We start from the raw sequence: 20,513 nt of genomic DNA, 5'->3' as shown, positions 1-20,513 counted from the left end.
AAAGAGCTAATTTCAGCTATTTCACAGGGAGTCCTGGGCTCTGAACCAAGGGAATGGACTAGTTCTGGTTCTCTTCCAGGCTTGGTGGCCTGGTCACAGCCACCTGTATGGCACCCTTTTGGATAGCCCCCGTGTCCCTCCTCTGGCCAGGCAGCATTACGGTGGCCACAGCCGATATCCTGTACAGCACATGGTGATCCTTCTGGAAGGGCACTGGATATACATTTACAAAGTGATGCAATGTAAAGGTTGCATAGTGAGTGCATAGTTTCAGCGTTGGCAATACAAAGAAACATAGTTAGAATTGTACAGAGCTGCATAATAATGATGAAAAAAACCACCTGTGGAACTATTTCGTCAAAAATGTGCAGTGGGGTATTTTAAAGAACAAAATAGCTATTTAAACCCACCCTGCCCCTTTCTGTTCCCCCTCAGAGCAGGTATCTAAGGTTCCTGTACTGATGTAAGGAAGCTGAACGCAGATATTGCTGTCGTGTCGCCAGGCAGCAGAGGCGGCCATGACACTGTAAACCCAGGGACAAAATCAATGTCGTTACAGTTAATGACGGGGAGAAACCCTGAGGGGTGAGCGACCTGTTCATCAACCGAGGAGCACTGAAATACCTGACATACCTCTTCCGGCCTCCTGGGGCGGGACTGCTAGTGGAAAATACCACCCTGCCCCACCAGCCAAAAGTCTCCAAAGGCTTTGACTTCTGACTGGAAGAGACACGGCGGTTAATTCTCCCTCCCCCCCCACCCCGGTTTATCACAGGCCGTCTCGGTGTCCCCCTCTAACCAAACCTTCCCCCTTTACGGTCCAAACCTCCCCTCGCAGCCGCTGCTCCTTTAAATCCACCCCTTCCACACACACACACACACACACACACGCCGGTCCCGGACGGCTCGTCCCCTCAGGCGAGCCCGCCCTTTCCCGCCCCACCAACGAGCGAAGCGAAGCGGGGCGGGGCGGGGCGGGGGGTCCAACGGCCGCCCCGGCTGAGGGGAGCGCGGCGAGGCTTTATAACCGGCGAAGCACCGGCGGGCCGAAGGCTTACTGTGGCGGCGGTTGGAGCGGGAAGGCTCGGTGGTGAGTGGGAAGGTGGCGGCTGTTGGGTCCTCAGGTTGTGGGGGGTGGGAGGCCATTATTTCCCCGGCCGGCGAGGCGGCGGAGGGGCCGGCGAGGCCCATTAGGGCCTCGCCGGCCCCTCCGCCGCCTCGCCGGCTGGGTGTATTCCTCTGAGCTTCAGCGCTTGCGGTCCCTAATGGAGGGTGAGGGTTTTCTCGGCACCCTCCAGAGCTTCCTTCTCTTGGTTGTTTTCCCCTTCTGATGCTCTTCGCCTCAAGATGAGGCGCTTCGTGTTGTAGGTGGTCGGCGCAGTCATTTTTGCCCCTTAATAGGTGTTAGCTGTGTCCTTCTCGCACCGGCTGTTTAAACAGACAGGTAGCGCTGCTGCAGGCAATCCCTTTCGTTTCGGAGGAGGGGGGGACGACTTTCACTGGCTTCCCTACTTGAAAGACAGCTGGTATTTTGCAAGATCTTGCCGCGATGGTTGCTAGCTTTAGCCCTGTTTTTTTTTTTTCCCTGTTATTTCTTTCTGATGATACTTCCCTACTTGAATGCAAAGTCTCAGCTGTCTGTCTGCAGTGTAGTCTGGGCAGTTAAAAAGTATTACTTGGATAACTATCTTATATTACAGGTAATAACTTTTAGGACTAATAACTCGTTTAGCATAAGCTTTCTGTAACATTCAGATCCATTTTAAATAGGTAAAACTACTGTAAGCTGGAGTATAGTATACCTAGTATACTAGCAATACTGATAACCAATAAAGAATCTGATACATGACTTTTAGAGTCTGTTCTCTAACAAGGAAATATCTAAATGCTTGTTTGAAGTGATTCTTTTATGGAGCCTGGGCTTTTGAATTTATTTTGGTCACAATTAAAAGCAATCAAACTTGCTTCTGACTTTTGTAAAGAGTGTGTGGATGAACCACTGTATTAATCTAACCCAGTGTCCTTTAGGGGTAGTATTGCCTCTCTCATCTTACTGATGTTCAGGGAACAACAACGTATATTTGATAAGGACATTTTCTTTTTATAAAATTGGAGACCTCAATTTATTCTGCAGTGAGGGCTAACAGTAGGGAAATTGAGCTTAGCTTTGTCTCCATTAATTAAATTATCCGCTATTAATCATGCCAGGGCAGGAATATGAGGAACTTGGAGCTGGAAGTGGCCTCCCTCTGGCACAGCGTCATACCCATGTGGCTCTGCTGCTTTCATATTGAAAAGCTGCCATAGTCTATGCCTGTGGCTCCTGATCTCTGCATGGCACTCTTTTTGGCAATATGTTGCGTGTCCTTACTTGCCTTTCCTTTGGTTTTTTTATGTCAGTGGTGTTGTTTGCAGTGGCCTAAAGAGTAAGATGGATTTCTGTGCACTTGGTTGTTGAGTAATTGAAATTTTGCGCTTTTGTGGTTTTTTTTTTATTGTATTGAATGTCAGAAGACTGAAGAGCCAGGTGACTTCATGAAGTAAGGGTGATAAAAGGAGAACTAGAGCTGCAGTAACTTTTCAGGCATGTTCAGTGTCTGTGGCTTCTGTTAACTTCATTTGGACACTGGATTATTGGTGCTTCTAGAGGAAGTGACAAAAGAAGGTTCATCTGTACAAAAGGCGGTGATAAGTAATTGGTGTGTTTGTGATATTTTCCAGCTGGGCAGTACAGATGAATAAACAGGGAATGGAATTGCCAAGGGAAATGGTTTCATGTACAATTATTCCACAAAATTAATTGTCAAAAGATAACTGTAGAATTCAGTGTTTAGGAGAATATTATAGAAAATGGGTAATGGGAAGTATTTATATTATGAGGAAGGGAAAAAATAAGCTGTGGAGTGACCTACTTGGTTTTGAGAAGAGTAATCTTGTATCAGCTGGACTAGTTGGATTTTGCAGTTCTTATATCTTTTGTAAAATAATTGGATTACTTTAGCAAGCACATGCCAATTATGATTTGTGATCACTTTGTCAAATCTACTTAGTTGACTTATAAGTTAGAGCAACGTTTTTCTACTGTAAAAGGCCTTATGCACCGGATTACGCTATTTTCATATAATGTTCACAGGAATTAATATTGTGAACACCAGTAGCAGAAATAGGCCTTAATGGAAGCAAAATGTTTTATGTGTCCCTATTTCCTGTTCAAATGTACCAGCTCATGTTAATGTTGATACCAGGAAAAATGGGACAGAAGTTTAGTAATGACTATCTTTAAGTTCCTTTTTATTGCAAGATGTAGTCAAACTAATTCAGCTTGGTAAGAACCGTTGGAGGTTATTCACTGTAGTGCTCCTTAAGATCATGCCTGGGAGACAAACTACTTTAACATTTCATTGTGAGGATAATGGTGGCCCAAATACATAGCAGAGACATTGATTTAAACCCAGATGTCTCTGTGCAGTATTACTGATTTTCTTCTCATTGTCAAAGGTTTTAAATGTTTTTACCCTTAGCATGTTTGGAAGGTCCATTTGAAATGTACAAGGCACAAAGTTTTCTTAAATGTTAACATATATATTAATATAACGTGTACTTACAGGAGCTTTAAATCATTGTCTTATTTCACAGAAGAAGAATCAAAAATGTCGGCACTAAACTGGAAGCCCTTTATCTATGGAGGTTTAGCATCAATCACTGCAGAATGTGGTAAGTTTTTTCTTTAACTGTCAACATGATTTCCTTTACTCAGTCCCTTTTAAAACAAGCTTGATTCCATTCGATCAGTGACACAGTAATATGTGGTGGCTTACAGCATAGGAGTTGTTTTTTCTTTAATGCTGACTGAAGCATTGCTCAGAACTTTGTTACAATGTCAGAACACTCTTGTCTGTAAACACACATTCCTTGTGAGTCTTGTTTTTATACAAACTTTGCTTTTGCATTCTGTTATTTGGTGTTTGTTGATCTGTTCCTAGATAGTGGTCATAAGTATATACTGCTTTTGTTTTGCTACAGTAGACAAGTTAAGCTCTTAACTTGGAACTTTCTTCTCTTAGCTTTTCTGAGTAGCTGTGTTTCAGTTTAAATTCCCTTTTCTTGAATGTGAGTGGATGATTAGAATTGAACACTAAAATTGAGTTAGTGTGCAACACAGAATAATTGCTACAGTGAGACAGCGCCACTGATGTTTTAGTGCTTACTCTAAAGACAAACCTGAAATAATAACATCCTTTTAAAGCCTTACTTGAAATGCATGTACATGAAAATAAAGGAGATCTGGATTTTCATAGTAGCAGTATGTAGTCTGACATGTGGTGGGCTTGCATGTGAAGTCTGTCTAACAAAGTAGATGCAGTATAAAATTACACTTAAACCTACTATTTTGTTTTCCTTTTCTAACTTCTCTTACGAATCTTGCTCAAACTTGAGTTTGAGACCTCTCATTTGACTTGACTGAATAATGCCAAAAGCTTCATGAGGAAGACAAGCAATTCATAAAAGCCTTGTTAGAACAGACATAATTAATACTGACTCCTATTAGTATTTAGGTGAGTACTGAATGTTGAGGTGTTCCCTTTCCTAAAGATAAGGTCTGGAGGAATGTGCTTTCTAAACCCTTTCATAAAGGGAGCATGGAGAGTATGAACTTGACATAGCAGTAGGCTACAGGAAAGCAATAACAGAAATGGGTACTGCTGCTATTGCTTTTTTAGGTTCTAGGCTAGAATCTGTATAGCTTGTCCTATGAAATTTATTTTGTTGCCTTCAGTGCTCTTCAAAGATGTTGGTAGAATACATGTGCAAACTCTACTTGATTGTGATTGCAGAGTCCTATTCAGTGTGGCTCTTTACATCTTTACAACCAGGCAATACCATGTTGCCCGAAAACATAGTGAATGCAAAACATAAACATAGGAAGTAGGCAGGGCCTCTGACACGCTTCTAGAAGACACCAGGTGACATAAAATGAACCACTTCTTTAGAAGACAGTCTTGGTAAGAGAGATGTCTTTCCCCGGGAGTATTTTTATCTATTTTAGTATATAATAAAGGCTGCTTTTTCTTATATTGTGTTCTTTGTTGTCTTTGGTTAGGTAAGTAATTGATTAATTTTCTCTCCAATTTTTCTTTAAGGTACTTTCCCCATTGATCTGACCAAAACACGTCTGCAGGTTCAAGGTCAAGTTAATGATGCCAAATATAAAGAGATCCGCTACCGTGGAATGATGCATGCACTAGTCAGAATATGCAGAGAAGAAGGATTGAAAGCCTTATACTCTGGGTAAAATTAACTGACTTGCAGTAGTGGTTGTTGAACGGTATATTGATAAGTATAAGCCCATAGTGTGTGAATTCTTGGGTTTCAGATTTATAAGGTATTTAGTTAGCCTCAGTTAATCTGGAAGTTGAAAGCCCAAGCTTAGATTGCATCAGCCTTTGCACTCTGCAATAGCATTTTGTGTTTAAAGAAACCAAACCAACCTACTTGGGAAAAAAAAATAGCTAAGCATAAAGTTATTCTATACAATGCTGCTATGGTTCTTCTGTCTGTCGGAAGAAAAACTGAATTAACCTTTGTGTATAAATGAGCATGCTTTTCTTCAAAACATGCGAAATGATGAGGGAAAGATGTAATCTGCAGATTATGTTTTAGACAAACTTGCCAGCTATTTTATAGATCACAAGTTGAGACATGCTCTAACAGTAATCTTTCTGGAGTTCATTCATGTTCTTGAAGGCTTGATTTAAAAAAACCCCAAAACATAAACACAAAACAATAAAACCTTGTTTTGTCTGTAGTGAGTTTAAATAGTTGATTTAAATGAACAAACCTTTCTCTGGTAGATATCTTGTGTTCAGTCTGTCCTGCTCTAGAAAGTATTTGCTACTCAGTGATTTTGAGCATAAATATTACAACTGCCTATTTTTTACAGGATTGCACCTGCAATGCTACGCCAAGCTTCATATGGAACTATAAAAATAGGCACTTACCAGAGCTTAAAGAGAATGTTTGTTGAGCGTCCAGAAGGTGAGTGGGTTTTTTTCAATTTAATTGAGGACTATTTTGCTTTAAGCTGGTTGGTTCCATTTGGTATCTTACTGTAGCGGTTTGAACAAGTCTACTGAGAAGACATTCCTTGTACCAATTACAACAAAGTGAGTCAGCAAGGAAAACTTGTTGGAGCAGTTTTTAAGGTTTCTGTAACTGGCACTCTCTCTGCTTAAAGGAGGGGTGGCATCATCCTGTCCCGAGGCATCTGCTTTGTAAATCTGTAGCTAAACTCTTTTTCTTTGTTTATGGAATAGATGAAACCCTGATGATAAATGTTCTATGTGGCATTCTTTCGGGAGTAATCTCATCATCTATTGCCAATCCTACAGATGTCTTAAAGGTAATTATGTGTTATGTAGAGTTTGTCCTTAGTTTTTATCCTTTCATTGAGGAAATGCAGAGTCTCCTGGTAAATATAGGATTTGTTTTTTTTTTTTAACCCTATTTATTCTCATTTTAACTTTAAAAAAAAAAAAATCAGTAACATCCTGAATTCTTCTAACCTCCTTCTGGTCCATACTGATTATTTGAAGTATGCACCAGGAAACTGATGTCTGGGGAGATAGTTGGATACATACAACTTTTTCTGGGGATGGGGAGAGAATAACTTTAGATGACTCTTTAACTTTCATGCTATAGTGTTTGTGTGTAAGCCACACTATGTCAACATATTTCGTCTGTACATCTTGGTAACACAGTTATACTAGAAGGTTTCTAGAGCTCAAAATAGGTAAAGATGAATTGAGTTTCTGTGAGTGATACTGTAAGATTCTAAAATCCTGTAGAGAAGCTTTGCAATCAGTGTGTCCCATGGAAATAGTGTTCCGGCATCAGTCATTTAAAGTGAAGTGGTGAAGCCCTCACCTCTTTAACAATCTGTTAGCTCAATGACCTCCTCCAGTTACTTTAAAGGGTTGATGGTATTTAACTTAGAAAAGTGCAGCATGTGAGTTACATGGCTGCCTCTAATGAAAAATTCAAGGAAATTTTCTGTTCTTCTATAGCTACTAAAAACTTAATCCTTCATAGGGCTAGTGTAGTTATGTAGAGGCATTTCAAACATAAGCTTCTATTTCAAGTGTGGCTTCAATTAGTTATTTCCCCAAATTATGTCCACGTACCAACTTGCCTGTCATCAAACTTGCAATTGGTAGTTACCATGGCAGTTTCCCAAGGACGTTTTTAGAAGTCCACAGGATCGAAGACCATGGTTCTCACCAGCCGAAACTGTAATCTTTAACCTTTCTTTTTAACATGTTCCTGTGAGAACACTGTAAAGGACATCGTGCAGAACCCATCTGTCAGTCTAATCTAAGTAGAATAGTGTTCAAGTACAGAAATAGACATGACAACGCAGTTAAGAACTTGCACCATGTGCTCGTTCAAAATTAGCAGCTGCATTTGGATAGTTAAGGCACTTCAGAAGATTTCATCCTGGTTATGATAATGTTAGCTATTAATTTGTATGCAAAGACAAATTGACTTTACTTAAAAGATTGTAACTTAAAATGGTAATAAAACTATATTAAACTATTATTGGTTTTGTGTTTGAAAAGTATTGATTTTCTAATTTAATCTTCAAATGAACCTCAGATCAGAATGCAAGCCCAAGGCAGTGTGATTCAAGGAGGTATGATGGGCAACTTCATACAAATCTACCAAAAGGAAGGCACTAAAGGATTATGGAAGGCAAGTTTTTTTTGAACTAAATCCTACACTCAAAGTACACTTTCTTGCTCAACTGAATTGCATGCGCTTTTACAGTATTCTCAGCCAAAATATGGAGAAATCAGTAGCTAATATGTATGTAGTTTGTCATGACTCCTTCACTGCTGGTGTCTTGGTGCATTTTTACAAAAGGTTACTGCCATACTGCCAGTCTTGTATTCAAGGATTAGCCACTTCTTAAAAAGGGGGAGACAAATGGAGGTTTAAATTAGGGTGACTGGCTCTAGGACTAGTTCAACAACCATTTGCAAGTCACCTCTCAGTCTGTATACTCTGCTCTCTTTAAAACATGTACTGAAGAACATTTGGAAGTAAAGGTACATTAGTACCTTTAGAACATCCCCTCTACTTCAGAAATTCTTGTACTCATCCTTGTAGATTGTCTTTTATGTCAATTACAGTCAGTGACTGTATAACAACTGAAGACCAAGAATGGACAGTTGCTCTGAAACAACTGGAAAGTAGAAATATTTTTCTATTAATGTGCTTTTTTCTGCAAAGCTTTTTGACTTCTGTTTTTCTACTCGTCTTCCTATGTCAGTCTTTCTGTTAGCAGCAAGGGGAGCCAGTATCACCTGTCTGTTGAGGTCTTAGCTGACTGTTGATGTAAGAATTCATATGTTAAGCAGAGATGGAGTAGCATAAAGGAACTGAAATTGCTGTTCAGTGTGGAAATGTGATTTATCTATTAAGTTTAATCTGCATTTTTGGACCACATACATCTAAGACCTGTACTTATTAGGCTTATTTGAATTCACAATGTTCTTAACGCATTCATGGTGTGTTGCTTTGTATTAGAAAAGCTAGGCTTTTCTGACGGCACACAAAGGTTAATTTTAAACTTCAACTATATCCTTTCTTTTGCCAGGGTGTATCACTGACAGCGCAGAGAGCTGCTATTGTTGTTGGAGTGGAACTGCCAGTGTATGACCTTACCAAGAAGCACATAATTATGTCTGGATTTATGGGTGATACAGTATATACTCATTTCCTGTAAGTTTGTATAACTAACTGCTTGCATAGCTCATCATTGGCTAGTTCTCGTTATGGGGAATGAATCTTGATTTTTTCCCCCGACCACCCCGTCATCAGTCTAGAGGCAAATATACTTCTGATGTATTTATACTTTTTAATGCAATAGCATCTCAAATGGTAGCACTTAGCATGGAAACTAATTTTATTTAGGATTTGGATTTAGTTTTCTTATGAATATGGAATTTTGGTTTGTGGATGATCTGAATCATTCAGCTTTGCAAATTGAGATTAGAAAAATATTTGATTAGAACTTTCCTCTATTCTTAGAGGCACAAACATCTGTTCAAGTATACAGAAACTGTATATAAGGGCTGTATATCAAATCTTGAAAATGGTGCTTTACAGTAAATGAAAAGTAGTTTTTCCACATCTATTAGCTGATGTAATTTTTAATTAAAAGCAGTAAGCACACATTATTACTACATGTTTTCTGGGGAGGGGGAATTGTTGTGCATCTTGAAATGTGGTAGCTGAAATTTCATTAAACCTTTCTTTTATTAGCTCAAGTTTTACTTGTGGGTTAGCTGGAGCCCTTGCATCCAACCCGATTGATGTTGTGAGAACACGCATGATGAATCAGAGAAGCCAAAAACATGGGGGGCACTCAAACTACAAGGGCACTTTGGATTGCTTGCTACAAGTAAGTAGTTCACGTATCAACACAAGTAGAAACTGGTGCCATCAAGCAATGATTTCTGGTGTAGAAATTGTTCTAAGTTTCCCTAGAAATTAATACAAGTAACTTAAATACGCTTTTTGGCCTAATGCTTAAGAGGACTACTGCCAATAATGCATTTGGTGTGAAAAGTATCTACTATCTTGACAGAAAGGCAGGAAGAAAGTTAGTACATACTGCAGGCACGCACTTCCTTTTGGTGCTTGGATGAGGAGACTAAGTCTTTCAGCAGTACTATCTCTTACTTTATACATGTTAGGATATTGATAGGGAATCATAATTTCATAGGTCAGTTCTTGAAGAACATCGTCTTCTGGGGCAGATGGCTTTCTCTGTTGGTTACTGCATAATGGAAAGCCTAGTAGAGCCAAAGGCAATGTCAGTCTCTGATTTTAATTATTTTGGCTTGGTTTCTTAAATGCCTAAATTGGGTATGAGGTGGGAGCATGATGGCCTTTTACATGGAGAAGAGTGGATAGGAAGCTATTGGTGTCCAAACTGTAGACTGAACGGTTCAGTTTGTATAACAGTCCAATTTTGTGAAGTTCATAAAACAAACTGAAAAATTTCAAGGGAGTGTCTAATATGAGCTGAAGGTTTACATACAGCGAATTTCAAGGGGGTGCTAAATGTGAACTGCAGGTTTACATGCAGCGCTCTGCAAAGGTTGTTTTTTCTGGGGGGGGGCGGGGGGCAGAAAAGTCCAGGAATGCAATTTGGACGAATCTAGGTTGAATACTAAATGACATAGACTGCATCTTTTACCTGCTAGGCAATGCCACGGGCATTACTAAACTTGGCTTTATCTAGTGAAATGTTTCTGTGTCCCATCGTACAATAGTTTAAATCAAGGTTACAGCACTGAGCCATCCCCTTGTCTCATATAGAATGTTGTTAGCTGAGATGCTCTCTAGGTTTCTCACTAACGAAGAATTACTTAAGTGTGTTCTTGCTGTGGTTTTTTTTTCCAGACATGGAAGAATGAAGGCTTTTTTGCTCTATATAAAGGGTTTTGGCCAAACTGGTTAAGACTTGGTCCTTGGAATATCATTGTATCCTTTTCAAAGGTGTGTGAAACTATGAAGATAGCCATACAGCAGCAAGCATTGACAGTTTCACACAATGTTCAGTGGGGAAAGTGTCACGTCAGCACAAATATTCCCTTTTTATGAATGGAAAATTGTGTAGTTGATCGTTTACTTAGTCAAGTGCTGCTGGTCAGACTGAATTTGTGATTCACACAGAGTGAATCTTAGAATGTTACCTTGTAAAACATTTTTCTGTCCCTCTGATTTCACACCTGTCCATTTCCTTAGTTTGGAGCCTAGTTTTAAATAAAATTGACCAGATGAGTTAGGAATGGTGCTATTTGAAGAACTGGGGAAACTGTTGGCAATTAGCCATGAAATATTTTTGTATTTATTGTGGTCTCACACAGCTTGGCTTGTGTTCCAAGAGCCAGCTGACTGGAACCCTGGGAAGCAAGTTGTTAGTAATGTCTTTTTTACTGTGAGGAAACCTACTTTAGCTTATCAAAGCTAAGTGAGTAAAGTCTTTAAGGGCTTTTGTAGTACTCCTATGCCGCCTCGGTCCTGTGTGTAAGATCCTGAGGAAGAGGGATGGGAAAGCAGTTGGCATCACCAGCCTTAAAGCTTTTGATGTACAGGAGTGCCCTGAAGCGAGTTTTATTGTTCCGCATAACAAAAATGGCCAAGTGGCACCATTACATAGGAGGGAACTAAGAGAAGAGCAAAATTTCGCACAGATGCTGCTGTCCTTCAGTAGCGAAGTGACCATTTTGCACCAAGTGAACAGGAAAGAGTTTTCCTTAATCGGCTCTTCCAGTTCTTTCTGACGTATGAACAGCTGAAGAAATTAGACTTCTGATGTGCTGAAGTGTATACTGCATTCTGTTAATGTACTGTTTGAGCTTAGAGCAACTTGTTAAGTTATCCTGAGTATCTGCTCTTTATCGTCGGAGACGCTGGCCGAAGGAAGAGGTCACTACAAGACTGTTGTGAGTGAGAACAGCCTGGAGGTGATTTTGAGGCAAACTGGCTCCTGTAAGAATGGCTTGCGCATGTGATTCAGTGGATGATGTGCACTATTTTCTAGACTGAACCAAATATAGTGGAGTACCTTCTGTCAACTCTTTAAGTGTTCTTGAATGTGAAGATGTGTAACGCAACTTTACGCTGTTGAGACTCAGATGGACAGTGTTTTGCAGGTGTAAGAGACAAAGAACAATCTTTCTCTAAAGGAAGATAGGTAGTACCACGGAGCTGGGCTTTTCCTCTTTTCAGAAGTGTATACAATTAAACTGCAATAGTTTATAGCTTCCAATTAACCGAAAGTGTCACAAGACATCTTTGCAGGCCTTCAGTTGAGCAAAATACCTGCTGCGATACAAAATCTGCTTCTGGTTTTAAAGATTTCCTGTGTTCCAAGTCCTTAGGTTTCTGCATAATTTGCTGGGAGTAATCCAGCTTCATTTGAAAGTGTGGTTGCTGCAGTTGTCAGCTCTTGCATAGCTTGAGGAAAGTTGTTGGTTTCCCCCTCCCTCCATGTATTGTTCTTGGTTTTCAGCATAAGTGATTCTTCAACGTACTCATATGCAAATTGCAATTAGGAATGAAATTCAAATGAGTCCACGCTCATCTGCCTGTCTCGCAGAGAAACTTTTCACTCTTCTTCCGTTGTTGGGAAGAACTACTTGTAACAGTCACGGGCTGTTACGTATCATCTGAAAGACACAGGTTTTACACTGGGCAGTTCAGGCTGCTGTGTGAAAAGAACCAAACGCCGCCAAAGATAAGTTGTCTATAAAAATTGGATTTCGTCTTAAAAAGACACCCAAACGTGGAACCACCGAGCACTTTCCTACAGCAAACAGGCTCGAGTGGCTGTTACGTGTTACGCTTCATATAGAAATCAACTGCAGCTTCCTTAAAGTGTGACTTTTGGGGGTTTAAAAGCAGATCAAAACTTCAGGGCCATTAACTAAAGATTATGTCAAGGTTCTGACAAACGTTAATTCCGAGAAAGGAGAGGTGGGAGATGTGAGCCATGCGGTGGCCCTTCTGTGTTTGCAGAGGGGTAGCAAAGCAGGCGGTGTAGCTTTGCGTTTTTGTGGCATTGTGTGTTAAATCTCTTCAACACTTTTGGTTAATCAGACATTCCACTTGAAGAAATTTCCTTGCGATTTCAAAATTACTACAATCACTTAAAATCACTAATTTTGAATTCACAAATGGATTTTTTTTTTTTAAATGCACAAGGCACTTTCTTTCCTAAGGCACAAAGTTTTTCTATGTATATGTGTATGCTCGTGTGCAGAGTTTTTCCTTACAGCTGTTTCTATGCTTTGATAGATGTATTTGTAAATATTTTTGTACACGGTGTAAACTAAGTGTATGTTTTACATTTTTAAGCTTATTAAACATTTTCAAATCACCATGTAATGACTCTGTACTGCTTTTGGTTTCTAAGTTCCAAATGGGGGTGGGAGGTGGGGATGTTTTGAAATGCTCGCAGATGATTAGCAAAGAATTGTTAATCGCCTCCAAGTATTTCAAAGGAAAGCTGTTGCTGGTGCTGGGCACCACTGTGTTGTTACTGGGTTTTAGCCAAGGCAGACTGAAGGTGCTGTAAGTAGAAAGCTCGTGTTCCTGTAACTTACAGCCTGAAAATACATGCATTAACCATATGTTTTTGCTGTTCTTTGGTATCTCTTGAACTGCCAGACCATTTCCCACTCTGCTGTTCCAGACCAATCACTTTTTATAACAATTGGCTTCGTTTTGTGTAGCAGCCAAACGCTGGTTACTGCTTAACATTACACCTGTGAGCCGGGTGGGGTCCTGGGGGGATGAGGAACCCACTGGTTTGGAGTAAGGGGGGTGGGACGATGGACGAGATGGACAGAAATTACCTGCTAAGGACCAAAGGCATCAAAAGGGTGAAGTCAGGGCTCAGCATCTCGGCTGCAGAGAACAACTCAAGCTGTTTTCAAGCTCTTTAATTCAGATGTGCCTTAGTTGAATCTTTTATCGTTACACGTGAAAATAAATCCTAAATTTACAAAAAAACTAACAGCAAACTAAAAGGGAATAAATCCTGCAGCGGGTGGGAAAATGCAGCTCAGTGTGTTGGGTGATGCTGCAGAAGACTGGAACCCTCTCGCCGGAGCCTGGGACAGAGCTGGGAGGGCCCAGAGTAAGGTGCCATCACCAGGGTGGTCCTGCACCGCCCCCTTCCCAGGAAAGAAGGATCCAAGGAACGCTGTGCCCGGCGGGGACGCGAACCCGCAGCCTCCTGCGCTCCTCCGCGCCGCTAGGGGGCGCCATCCCGCCCAGCCGACGCTCTCTCCCACTTCCGCCCTTGGCTGACGCACTTCTCCTCCCCCGCCAATGACGCCGCTGCCACGCGACGCCGACGGAAGCGACGGGACCCCCGGAAGCGCCGCCGCGCTCCGCTCCCTCTTCCGCTCCGCTTCCCCCCCCCAACCCTGCGGCCCGGCTCGGCCGCCGCTCGCCACCCCCCCTCGCCCCCGCCGCCTCTCGCCCCGCCGCCAGCAGCATGGCGGAGCCGCCTCCCGCCGAGGCGGCGGGCAGGGAGGTGCGGGACCGCCTGAGCCTGTGGGACCGCCGCCCGCTGCCCGCCGCGCCCCTCAGCGACCGCCAGACCGACTCCGTTCTGGAGCTGAAAGCGGCGGCTGAGAACCTGCCGGTGCCGCCCGAGGTGAGGCGGCAGCGCTGTCCCGGCCGCGGGGAGGGCGGTAGGAAGGGAGATGCCGCCGTGCCACGTCGCCAGGCGGCCGGGGGTGGCGGCCCGGCCCGCTGGGGCCTCCGGGGCCGCCGCTCTCCCCGGGTTGTTGCGGGACTCAGCAGCGTTTTGCGTTCCAGCGGGGTTCCCAGGCCGGCGGGACCCTCAGCCCACCCCCCGCTGCGCTCCCAGCCGCTTACCCGCCCACGTTCGCCTCCCTCGGGAGGGCTCGGTCTCCTTCCAGCCTTCCCCAGGGGCCTCATGGCGCGGTGCTGCCCGCCCGCCTTGGCTTGGAGGGGGGTTTATAGGCAGCGGTGGCAGCTTTCCTCTGAAAACCCACCGGGCGTTCTCTGCCTGTCCTTACTGCATCCCTCAGCTCGTCAAAGTTTGTCCTCCTGAAATCGAGAGCTCTAGTCGTGAAGTTACACGTTTTAGGTCCTCTTGATTTGATCCTCGTTGATTCATAGATGCTGTCACCAATGTTATCGTGGCCAGCAGGTCGAGGGAGGTGATTCTGCCCCTCTGCTCTGCTCTGGTGGGAACCCACCTGGAGTACTGCGTCCAGCTCTGGATCCCTCAGCACAGGAAAGACATGGATCTGTTGGAGCAGGTGCAGAGGAGGGCCGTGAAAATGACCAGAGGGCTGGAGCACCTCTTCTGTGGGGGCAGACTGAAAGAGTTGGGGTTGTTCGGCCTGGAGAAGAGGAGGCTCTGGGGAGACCTTATTGCGGCCTTTCAGTACTTAAAGGGGGGGACTACAGAAAAGATGGGGACAAACTTTTTAGCAGGGCCTGTTATGATAGGACAAGGGGTATTGGCTTTAAATGAAAAGAGGATAGACTCAGAGGAGGCAGAAGGAAGACATTTTTTATGCCGAGGGTGGTGAAACGTTGGCACAGGTTGCCCAGAGAGGTGGTGGAGGCCCCATCCCTGGAAGCATTCAAGGCCAGGTTGGACGGGGCTCTGAGCAACCTGATCTAGTTGAAGATGTCCCTGCTCACTGCAGGGGAGGTTGAACTAGATGACCTTTAAAGGTCCCTTCCAGCCAAAACCATCCTATGACTATTTCCTGGTACCACTTACAGGTGATTCAGCGAGCCATATAAAGCCAGGAATAGTGGTAAAAAGCTTAATAATTTCTCATTATCATGGAAGAAGTGGTCTCCCAACCTGGTTATAATATATCAAACTCTGACATGATGATTATTTATGAATGCTTCCTTGTCTGCAAAGGGAAGGAGAACAAAATGTTTGCCTTCCTTAACTGCACTTTTCATGAGAAGTTTTGTATTCGAACCGGATCATAGCGCAAGATATAGTGCCATAAAATCAACAAAGTTGGCTCTCAGCAAGTGTCTGAAAGGTCAAAATAACAAAAGGGAGGGGGTAAAGCAATTCCTTTCTGAAATGCACCTGTTTAATTTCATGCTTCCTGGTTTCTTTTTTGTGTAAGCCATACGCAACTGTACAAAAAATACTGGCAGCCATCCAAAATGATTGTAGAAGGATGTGCTGCTATCGGAGGATGTTCTTAAGGATCTAAAACAGCTTTGTAACAAGGCAGGTACCTTATTTGCCAGTCAGGCCAACAGGGGTGCCAAGACACTGAGGACTTCAGCTGGTCATGGCTCCTGCTGAAGTGGATTGAGACAGTGGTGTCTTGACTGTTCTGAAAAAGCAGGCTCTGCTCAACTCATCTCCTCCTCAGTAGTAGTCACGAGAGAAAACCTGGCTCCCCAGCTAGGGTCCTGCCTGTTTTGGAGGGTGGGGGGCAGAGATACGTGGAAGTTGAACAAAAAAGGTCAGTCTGTGTTTTCTCAGATATCTGAAATCCTGACAGTTCTTTCTTTGTCAGACTAATATTACTAGGTAATGAATATTTTACTGAATGAGTGATTTTCTAGAGAGACACCAATTTGTTTTTATGTTACTGATGTTCTCAGCAATAGAAAACATACTGTACTTGTTAAGTGAATTAAAAAGAGTATTATGCTAATGAAGAGTCTATAACAATATTTGTTTTCTTGACTTAATTTCATCTCTATAAGCGAGTTAATAGTCTCCAACCACACTTAAATACAATTTCTCTCAAGTTACTTTTGTTCATATTGTTCTTGCTTAAAAAATCATTGTGGCCAATAATCCCCTTTCAGCAGAGCTATTCCTTGTCTTCTAAAAAAGCCTTTCTTTTTAGCTTGACTTCTTCATTAAAAGCATTTGAAAGAATATGAAATGCTATTTCCTGAGTAAATTCGGGTGGTGTTAAATCTTGAATTTTCTCTGAATATCTGGCAAAAAAATCTGACAATTCCTGTGCAGTGATGTTTCCATGTAGTTTAGACAGCAGTGGCATTTATTTTTGTTTCGGTGTGCGTTCTGAATTCTTATGTTCTTAGATACTTTTCTAGTGCGTTTTTCTGGGTGTAGAACCAGTTAAATTGGAAATTAAAGTATAGCTTATCAGTATGTCAGGTACGTGTACATTCGATTTCTGTTCTTGTACAAACGTGTACTTACGTAAAATCCTGTATAATATTTTCCAACTTTAACTAAAAAAAAAAGTCAAAGCTGTTAGGTGTTTCTGAATATATAGATAGGGTAGTTGGTGTGTTATCATATTGATAGGTAAAATATCCATTGCATTTGTTTCTTCAAAAGTAGATGCCTGTGATTGTCTCGAGTTGATGCTTTGGATCATGTTATTGTAGTTGAGCTGAATATGCTAATTCTTAGTAAGCTGCCTAACTCGACTTTTGTGGGTTTTTGTGAGCAGCTTCCAATTGAAGATTTGTGCAGCCTAACGTCCCAGTCGCTAACTGTTTCGCTGACGGCTGCGGTGCCGGAATCCACAGAGGATGTCCTCTTAAAAGGATTTGCCGTACTGGGGATGGAGGATGAAAGAATTGAAACAGCACAGCAGGTAAGTGATGCTGAATACCCTCCAAGTCGCAGTAATCTACTTCAGAGAATTCTGTGAGTTTCTCTGTCTCTTGCCTAGTTTTTGGTGGGTTTGTTAAATTTTTTTGGCTGTTTTCAAGATGTATGAAGAAACTTGGGGGAGAAAAATCATTGAAGTCGTAAGTGACAGATACTTTTCTGATTTTGAACGGAGCCTGAAGTGAGAGCAAAGCACCCCTTCAGTAAGGTGGTGTTACTCATAATACAGAAGAATGTCACACCCCTTCCCTCCCTTTTTAATGTGACAGCCTTGTTCTTGTGCAAATAAAACCAGATGAAATTCAGTGGAGGAATAGAATAGAATATTTCAGTTGGAATGAGAAATTGTAGTTTGTTTCTTTGATTAATAGTTAAGTTCTGAAAAATCTCTTTTTTAACAAAAGCTCATCTTCGTTTCATAGAACCGTGTTTGTTTGTTTGTTTTAATTGATTGCATGTGATATCTGTGTTGTTCACACCATAAAATCTCTTCTAGTTCTTCTCCTGGTTTGCTCAGGTACAAACACAGATGGATCAAGATGAAGGTGCCAAGTACAGGTATGTGTTCTTCCTCGGTTCCTTTCACTTTTAATCACTCTAAACCTTGAAAGACTTCATCTTGTCCATATAATGTTAGCACGCATTCGGATTCAGCTGGCGGGGAATGGGGGAATGTGTTGGAACAGCTGAAGCTTTCCAAGGTGATATGTCCCACTCCCATCCTGAAGGCTGTTGCCCTCTTGGCAGTTAAAAGGGCCACAGATTTCCTTCTCAACTGCCTAGTATAGTAAGACAGATGGAAATTAGTTTGGGCTCATAGACAGGGCTGTAGACAAAGGCAGTCTTAAGAGCTTTCATATGCCTTCTCAGCTGCTGCTGCTATTGAAGTGGCATCCTCTGAGGGCGAGACTGTGCAAGCAGCTGTGGCTGCTAGTCAGTTCTGCTATCACCGTTCGGTTCACCAGTGGCTGTGGCTGTGACTTTGTATCTGCATTTCCTGCATTCCTTGACACTTTGCTCAACTCCAGTTTTGAGGCTTGACATTCTCATTTATTTTTATCTAACTGGCTTTTCCGTCAGGCTCAGAAGAACCCCTTCCCACTGACTTTCGCAGTTACTCCTCAAGAGTCTGAAGTACAGCTGAATGGCTTAGCCGAGTCTGCTGGTGGCTTTTACAGAAACTGGACTGGATTTTGAAATTTTACAAACTTGCCTTTGGCCACAAAGAGACTGCTGTATTCCTGACTCCTGTTTTTATGTAATTTTCTTTGGTGTATCTCTTTCTCTCTTGCTCTGACAATTGAGGACATGACGGTTCTTAAAAGCAGAGGTTTAGACATATAGATGTATACTAAGCTCCCTCATTAACAGCCTAAAAAGAATAGCATCCTTGGACTTTTTCAGTTGACATGTTCGTAATAGCGCACGCGGATACTAAAGTGTGCCATGGAGGCAGAATGGTCTGTAGGATGGCCAATATGTAATTGTTTGCAGGAGGAACGTAAATTCGTTCTTTGCAACAGCACATGACTACAGAGAGTTGTGATTTTACTTGCTGCTTTGTATGTGGTGAAGTAGAGCTCAGAAACTGATATCCAAGAGTAATTAATTTTAAATGGTGCTTTAGTCAGGCTGAATGCTTGACATATATTTAGTGATCATTTAGAGTCCATATCTGCATTGAACCTTAGACAAACTTGGTGACATTAGATACTGGATTTATTTTGTTTAAGCCTCTTTCAATCCTCGCAGTAAGTTTTGAATCCCTTGGATAATTTCAGCTACTTTAGTAGAGTAAAACTAATTTCTACACGGAAACTGAAAATTGTGTAGAAGAGGGGACCCAAATTAACACTTCTGTTGGAAGCAAGGCAGGTAGAATTTGGCTGCTAGCAGTAGCCTCTATGTTTCCACTGTCCATTTAGACAGTATTTGCGTGCTCTAGACCAGCTGTAGTGCATGCTGCTGCTTTCTGGGTAGGCTTGCTATCAGGAATAGTGGGGAAATGGAGTTACTGCAGTGGCTGTTCCAAATCCTATAGCTCTGTTACATCTGCGGGTCACGGAACATCTGCTTATTGTGCACTCTTGCTTGATGCAAGTGGTCTTTTATTCCTGGAGAGGGAAAAGCAGTGGCAGTGACCCTGCAGGCAGCTGGATTTGCAAATACGGAAAGTGAAATCTTACTTCTGTTATCGATTCTCTTTTTCTAGACAGATGAGGGATTACTTGTCTGGCTTTCAGGAGCAGTGTGATGCTATCTTGAACGATGTGAATAGTGCCCTTCAGCACCTGGAATCACTGCAAAAACAATATCTTTTTGTCTCCACGAAGACAGGAACGCTGCATGAGGCCTGTGAACAGCTTTTGAAAGAGCAGGTAATCTTTGATGGGAGGATTACTGGAAACTTCGAAGATACCATAAACAAAAGTTTCTTTTTCTCAGGCTGGGAAAACTTGTGAGCTGTGGTGACAATCCCTCCATGTGCTTTGGACCTTGTTCTTGGTGTTTCCCCTGCAGCCAGGGTGTCAGGCTCTGTGCAGTAAAATGTTCAGTATGTGTCGATGTACACTTTAATCAAGAAGGAGAGCTACTTGAGGGGAACTTTTGTAACTGATGCCTGACAAGTGAAAAATTTACTGAGGTTAACAGTTCATATAAATTACAAAGTATTCTGAGCTGGTTATTGCAAGAAGAAAGGTTTTAACAAAATTACGAGCTTATTTCCCAGCTGCTTGCTTTCTTCTCATGAACTGCTCCCACAGTGATGTAATGAACGTGTCTTATTAGCATGACTGGATAAGGGAGAACTTTTAAAGGCTGCAGTCCTGAAATACAGGATTTCTACAGTTCTCTGTAATTCTGGTGACAGCATTGCTGTTTGCATGCAATAGTATATGTGGAATGCTGACAAACCTGTAGAATATATGTTTTTAAATACACTATTGAGAGCAACTGGTCTTTCACTGGTAAGAAAGAGCTAGAGAGCACTGCTGTATTCTGCATCTTTTGTTGTACTACTTAGTTGCAGGTTTAGTTAATACTGGTGTGTGCCAAGAGCCGAAAGGGGGGCTGAATAATTTTCTATGTATATATGTATTTATATATGTATACATTTTTATATATATACATGTATTTTTTTATATATCTATTTATAATTATATACTTAAACTACTTGCTAGGTTGCTGATTTTCTTTTATTTATTATTTTTGAATAGTCAGAACTTGTTGACCTGGCTGAAAACATCCAGCAGAAACTTTCTTATTTTAATGAGCTGGAAAACATCAATACAGTAAGTATTATTTCCCTGTT

The 20,513-nt window shown here is 42.0% G+C and overlaps 2 protein-coding genes across 3 annotated transcripts in view; both read left to right on the top strand.

Annotated features, from left to right (window-relative positions):
* The first annotated feature begins 948 nt into the window (after nucleotides 1-948).
* Nucleotides 949-12,960, top strand: SLC25A30 (solute carrier family 25 member 30). Of its 2 annotated transcripts, none has more exons than XM_054206092.1 (10): nucleotides 949-1,090; nucleotides 3,637-3,714; nucleotides 5,142-5,289; nucleotides 5,942-6,036; nucleotides 6,315-6,400; nucleotides 7,654-7,749; nucleotides 8,657-8,781; nucleotides 9,325-9,463; nucleotides 10,471-10,551; nucleotides 11,345-12,960. In XM_054206092.1, exons 2-10 carry the CDS (start codon nucleotides 3,651-3,653, stop codon nucleotides 11,384-11,386), a joined length of 876 nt encoding a protein of 291 aa, XP_054062067.1. In that variant the 5' UTR covers nucleotides 949-1,090; nucleotides 3,637-3,650; the 3' UTR covers nucleotides 11,387-12,960. The 2 variants fall into 2 exon arrangements, with proteins under 2 accessions (XP_054062067.1, XP_054062075.1); XM_054206100.1 differs by having other exon boundaries at nucleotides 968-1,094; nucleotides 3,640-3,714.
* Nucleotides 12,961-13,934: 974 nt separating this feature from the next.
* Nucleotides 13,935-20,513, top strand: part of COG3 (component of oligomeric golgi complex 3) — a 32,816-nt gene continuing 26,237 nt past the window's right edge. The window contains exons 1-5 of the mRNA XM_054206080.1: nucleotides 13,935-14,239; nucleotides 17,037-17,183; nucleotides 17,697-17,758; nucleotides 19,413-19,578; nucleotides 20,419-20,493. Of these exons, the coding sequence (XP_054062055.1) occupies nucleotides 14,078-14,239; nucleotides 17,037-17,183; nucleotides 17,697-17,758; nucleotides 19,413-19,578; nucleotides 20,419-20,493 (612 nt within the window). The 5' untranslated portion in view covers nucleotides 13,935-14,077. The remainder of the gene's footprint in view (nucleotides 14,240-17,036; nucleotides 17,184-17,696; nucleotides 17,759-19,412; nucleotides 19,579-20,418; nucleotides 20,494-20,513) is intronic.

The sequence above is a fragment of the Rissa tridactyla genome, chromosome 1 (assembly GCF_028500815.1).
Source record: "Rissa tridactyla isolate bRisTri1 chromosome 1, bRisTri1.patW.cur.20221130, whole genome shotgun sequence".
Lineage (NCBI taxonomy): Eukaryota > Metazoa > Chordata > Aves > Charadriiformes > Laridae > Rissa > Rissa tridactyla.
Note: the sequence above shows the minus strand (reverse complement) of the source record. Positions and strands in the feature narration are given on the sequence as shown.

Excerpts from the sequence above, each read along its gene's own strand:
- SLC25A30 (XM_054206092.1), top strand. The coding sequence starts at position 3,651 with ATGTCGGCACTAAACTGGAAGCCCTTTATCTATGGAGGTTTAGCATCA. Across the intron at positions 7,750-8,656 it reads GCACTAAAGGATTATGGAAG|GGTGTATCACTGACAGCGCA; the intron begins GCAAGTTTTTTT and ends TTCTTTTGCCAG. Across the intron at positions 10,552-11,344 it reads TTGGTCCTTGGAATATCATT|TTCTTTCTGACGTATGAACA; the intron begins GTATCCTTTTCA and ends CGGCTCTTCCAG.